Source organism: Nicotiana tabacum, chromosome 2, assembly GCF_000715075.1.
Source record: "Nicotiana tabacum cultivar K326 chromosome 2, ASM71507v2, whole genome shotgun sequence".
Classification (NCBI taxonomy): domain Eukaryota; kingdom Viridiplantae; phylum Streptophyta; class Magnoliopsida; order Solanales; family Solanaceae; genus Nicotiana; species Nicotiana tabacum.
In genome coordinates this window covers 77,619,426-77,624,584 of record NC_134081.1, presented here as the reverse complement: position 1 = coordinate 77,624,584, position 5,159 = coordinate 77,619,426, and the positions used below count along the sequence as shown (strand labels likewise).

The 5,159-nt window shown below is 38.3% G+C and overlaps 1 protein-coding gene and 1 long non-coding RNA gene across 2 annotated transcripts; both read right to left on the bottom strand.

Annotated features, from left to right (window-relative positions):
- On the bottom strand, positions 1-3,620 carry LOC142171600 (chloroplastic import inner membrane translocase subunit TIM22-2-like). The gene is made up of 5 exons (XM_075234796.1): positions 3,333-3,620; positions 2,106-2,170; positions 1,924-1,996; positions 1,796-1,849; positions 1-410 (listed from the first exon to the last, which is right to left on the bottom strand). The coding sequence occupies exons 1-5, from the start codon at positions 3,532-3,534 to the stop codon at positions 169-171; spliced, it is 636 nt and encodes a 211-aa protein (XP_075090897.1). The 5' UTR covers positions 3,535-3,620; the 3' UTR covers positions 1-168.
- On the bottom strand, positions 660-1,789 carry LOC142171602 (uncharacterized). Its single transcript, XR_012701399.1, has 2 exons — positions 1,347-1,789; positions 660-1,247 (listed from the first exon to the last, which is right to left on the bottom strand). It is a non-coding gene; the product is annotated as an uncharacterized LOC142171602 (long non-coding RNA).
- Positions 3,621-5,159: the final 1,539 nt, after the last annotated feature.

The following is a 5,159-nucleotide window of genomic DNA, read 5'->3' as shown; positions in this document are numbered from 1 at the left end:
TAGACAACTTATCCAGATTGCGTATTAATAAATAAACTTGGCTACACCAGCTAGAAAACCACGATCCATAACTCTTAAAAGCAGAATAAAAGTCAATTACAATTTACAAAACTTCATAATCATGCCAACATTGACATAAGGTTGAGAACCACATCATTTCTTCACTATCTAACCAGAACCATGATTGTTGTGCTTGCGACGTTTTTCAAGGGACTGGCAGAAGAATGAAAAGGATTCCTTAAGCTCACTTGGTAGAGGTAGTGACAAAGGAGCAAGCACACCATATTGCCTACTTTTGACATTCGTTTGCGCAGTTAGTGCTAATGCAGGTTGCTGTTTGTTAAGACCTTCGATGATGAATGAAAAAGCCCCAAAGGTGAGACAACTTTGTAATAGCGCCTGAGGTGCACCTGAGAAGCATCAATAACCAAGAGAGATTAATTCTCACTCCACTTTGCCAAAAGGGTTGACTAACACTTATAGTGAAACCCAGATGTCATCCCAAATTTAATAATAGATCAATGCAAAGAGGAGAGAAAAATAATAGACAAGTTAAATGTAGAAATAGAACACCTTTTAACGAGCAGCACTTCTTTAGAGCTTGACACAACTTGTGTATAATAATGAGAAACTAAATATTAAAAAAAGGAAAAAATAGAGAAAACTAAAATGCTTCGATAAAGCAAATAAGGAGAATTCAAATTATAACCGAAAATTATGTGCACTTTACAACATCATAGAAATACATGAATATCAGCCAATCTAATCATTTTCATTTGTTGAGCTTAACACCATGGGCCTGAGTAAGGCAAGAAACGATCATGACATGCTGGAATAAATCTAAATATTGAAAGACACAGTTGTACCCTCTTGCTCATCTTTACTTTTTCACCAACTTTCCTTCTAATTCTCTCAATCCGAACCCATTTTTCGAATATGTTTCATTATGGTGGTGAGCAAAGTGACATCCTTAAATCTCCCACCTTATTTAACAACACTCTCCACATCTTCAATGCACAGATGCCCACACTCTGCAACGACGGGAGCAGTTGAACACTGGTTCTAGCATCTCTTCCTAATGGAGGAGGGTGTATGAAAATGTACCCTCTCAAATCCACAAGTTTTTACATCTCTTCTCTATAGATATCTATTTCCAAGTTTATTCTCCATCTGGCATCAGCAGGTATGCAAACCACCTTCCTAGTGCACTGTTGATTCCCCAATTTTATACAGAAACTGGGGGAGAACTACAAGTTACGAGCCAATCAATAGATCTTTCCTACCATATGCTTTTGTAGCTATATATTTCATGATATTGTAGAGTCAAAAGCATTGGAGGTCCTTACCTATTTTAACAAGTGCAGTGAGATCCCTGAACATTTTCCGCAGACATAAAGATTCTCCAGTTATGCAGTAAGTGTTCTTTGTAGCTCCAGATGCCTAATTGTGCTTTTATGTAACAAAGTTAAGCCCAACTCAACCAGTCGACCTCAAATTTTTTTTTAAAAAAGGAAACAATACCACCATGACATGCCCCATCCGGGCCAACTTGTACGCATCTCGATTAATTCCACCAGGTATCTGTTACCTCGTACCTGTTACCTCCCACCACCACATGTACCCGATAACTCTGTCCACCAAGGCTTAATCAGATGGGAAGAAATAATCTAGTGTTTTTTTCTCCGCTGGAATTTGAGCCTGAGACCTCACGGGTCTCCACTCAAGGAATTGACAATAAAAAGAGCAGTCCATAGACCTGATAACTATGTTTTAAAGTGGGAAATGTTTGAAGTACCTGGAAAACTTAGCGCAAGACCAGTGCAACATCCAGCTACTCCAGCGTTGATAACTGTAGAAAGAAGAGAAAGTCAAATGAAATAAAAGGTGTTTTCACTCTCTGGCTGTACAAAGTGTGTGCCATACCATCATCTTTTCCCCGTAATCTCTTCAGGAAACAGACAACTAAACTATGAACTCCTGACAAAACTGCAAAAGTCTAGAAAGGAGAATTGAACCAAGTCACAATTTGATAGATCAAAAAAGAGGCAGTAATATTAGCTCTACTGTAGTTTGCAAAAAATATCATCAAGCAAAGATTGTGATACCTTTGCCGAAGCTCCTGCTTCCCCAAAGGATCCTCTAAAGCCTTTCTTTTTTATCAATCCTGACCCTGAAATAGAACACCGCATTGAGCAAAATTGAATGCATCGCCAACTTATAAGGTCAAATCTTTGGCATTAAGGGAATTCCATTTATGAAATCCCCAAAAGCCATTTAATCTTACAGAAGCATTAAGAAAAGGACTTTCTCTGAAAAGCATCAAGGGAATTCCATTTATGAAATCCCCAAAAGCCATTTAATCTTACAGAAGCATTAAGAAAAGGACTTTCTCTGAAAATGCATGGTTATCAATAGCAACAAAAGAATGTTTTTGTTACAGGAAAACTCAAACTTCAAGTCGTGATGGTGGGAGAAAGATTACCGATCTGTTATCACCTAAAGGAACCTTAAAAATTCCTAGTAAATATCCATTACACAAATAAATAGAAGAAATAACAAACAATCTGAAAACGTAGGGTTCTCGAGGCTCATTACACCTACAAAAATAAGAGGCTTCCGTCAAAGGAAAAGGCATAAGCAAGACAATAGGCTGTCATCAAATATAGTAAATGACTGAAGACGACAAGAGAAATCAGTAGTGGGATTCAGATGAGCTGCCTTCAACTGCCTCACTTATAAAATAGTAGCCACACTTATAAATTATAATGCACTTTTCCCCGTCTCATTTAATCTGAGGCAATATCATTTTAGTCTATACCAAAAAGAATGACAAGTTCTATATTTAGAAATAATTTAACTTTAAGCTTCTTATTTTACACACAAAATAACACTATTTTAATGCCAGAAAATGGCTGTATTATACCAAAAGTTCCAACAACTCTTTCTTTCTTTAAACTCCATGCTCAATGTGAGATAAATTGGGACGGAGAGATTAATACACGACTATAGTCCATGTAAGCACTCAACAACCATACAAGAGTGGTAAGCAGACCATTGCAACAGATCCAAAAACCACAACGGCTTAGCTACAGCACCAAACGAGGTTGATACGCACAGCGTCTAGATGAATATTTACAACTGATACCGACATAGGTTGTCAAATGCATAAAATAGACAATTCCGGAGAGAACGCAGTCCCAAAAATAACAATCAGAAGTAACTCATTTCTCATATTTCACAAAATTCTAGCTGAAGTAACAAACTTACTGAAAATTGAAGACTACTGAACCATAGAAGAAAATGAGTTGACGGAAAAATGCATAGACAATTACCGTAGCCGAAAATGGAGCCCATGAAGGCGCCAGCGGCAGAGTCACCGGCGAACCTAAGGAGGCAGACGACAGGACTAGATGGAATCGTGGCGGTTAACGCGTCAGAAGTGAATTCAGGATTCGGGCCGGATTTGGAGTTCGTAACCTGATTTGTTATGTCGGTATCGGATTCGGAGTTCGGAGGGTTCGCCGGCGTCGCCATAGCAAATATACAAATACGATAAACCCTAAGTTTGGTCAATCTAAAGTTTTAGATATTTCTGTGGATTTGATACCAGATATTCACAGCGGATATATGCCAAATTGCGTTATCAAAACAGAGTGTCACCACTAATAACGACACCGTTTAACTTCATAATTCCCAACCCCCTATGAGATGTAGTGGTTTGATCATAGATGTAACATGTAAAGATATATGTTAGAATAAAAATTTTAAAAAGACTAGATAAAACATTTTTTGTACGAAATTGAAGAAGAAATCTGATTGAAATTTTTTTTTTTGTGTATTCATTGCTTTATACATGTATATATACACATTTGCAGCTGAAAATAAAGAATAGCAAAAGAAAGAGAATGTATACAGTTGTCCTACTCTGATTTGTCCAGCAATAACAGAAATATTCCATTCCTATAACAAACTATATTCCCTCACATGTTAGTCACGTGAGGGAAGGAAGCTTCTAGTATCAATTTTATTAGATGGTGTATAATTGATCTATCATAAACTCATCCAAGGGTCGTGACTCGTCCACGTGTCCCAAACATTGAGCTGAGTATAACTTGGGTTATATCGAACTCAGCATTTGGTCGGAACAGACTCTAGGTCATCTTCTTCTTCTTCTTCACCCTTCTTCTCTATCTCTAAGCAGATCTCCATGAATCTTAGAATTAGGATGGGGTTTCTTCTTCCCAACATCCCCTCAAGTTGGAGTGTAACTTTGCGAGCCCTAACTTGCTCAAAATCTCGGAGTGAGAAACCCCAAAAAGTGGCTTTGTGAAGAGATCCGCCATTTGGTCTTTAGAAGGAACAAAGGATAGGGTAATTAAGCTGAAAAGGAATTGTTGACGCACAAAATGACTATCAATCTCGACATGTTTTGTGCGTTCGTGGAAGAAGAGGCATGGAGAGACTTACTAGTGCAGAGAGATCTTCAAGGAGTCGAACTAACCATGTAAGTTCTGCAATTACTCTTCTCATAGATCTGTACTCTGCCTCTGAAGAAGATAGAGAGATTGACACTTGTTTCTTTGATTTTCAGGAAATGGGTGCTCCTTCTAGTGTGATGAAGAATCCACTGACGGACCTCCTAGAATCCTTGCAAGAGGCCTAATCAGCATCGCAAAATGCAAGCAAGGAGAATGATTATTCTGCTGAGAGAAGGATTCCTTGTCCTGGATCAGAGCTCAAATATTTGAGCACGCGTAAGGCAGCAGAGAAATGAGACATACAGGGTCTCTGCAAGTATTGACTGAGAGTAAGGACTGCAAAAGAAAGGTCCAGGCGAGTGTTAGTGAGATAGTTCAAATTACCAACCAGATGACGAAATACTGTTGGATTTTGCAAAGGGTGCCCATCATTAGCTTGAAGCTTGGAAGAAGGATCAAGAGGGGAACTGACTCGAGGAAAATGAGATACATCAAATTCCTGCAGCATGTCCAAGGTAAATCTCTTTTGGCTTACAATAAAACCTTCATTTTCTCGCAGAATTTCCATCCCTAGAAAATAATGCATGTCTCCTAGATTCTTGACCTTGAACTTAGTGTTTAGAAAACCCTTGATATGCTGAATTTCTTCCAAGTCATCTCCAGTAAGTAGTATGTCATCTA

Coding starts and splice junctions, on each gene's coding strand:
- LOC142171600 (XM_075234796.1), bottom strand. CDS start 3,534: ATGGCGACGCCGGCGAACCCTCCGAACTCCGAATCCGATACCGACATA. Junction 1,997..2,105: donor AAGCAGGAGCTTCGGCAAAG/GTATCACAATCT, acceptor TCTCCTTTCTAG/ACTTTTGCAGTTTTGTCAGG. Junction 411..1,795: donor TCTTGCGCTAAGTTTTCCAG/GTACTTCAAACA, acceptor GATGCTTCTCAG/GTGCACCTCAGGCGCTATTA.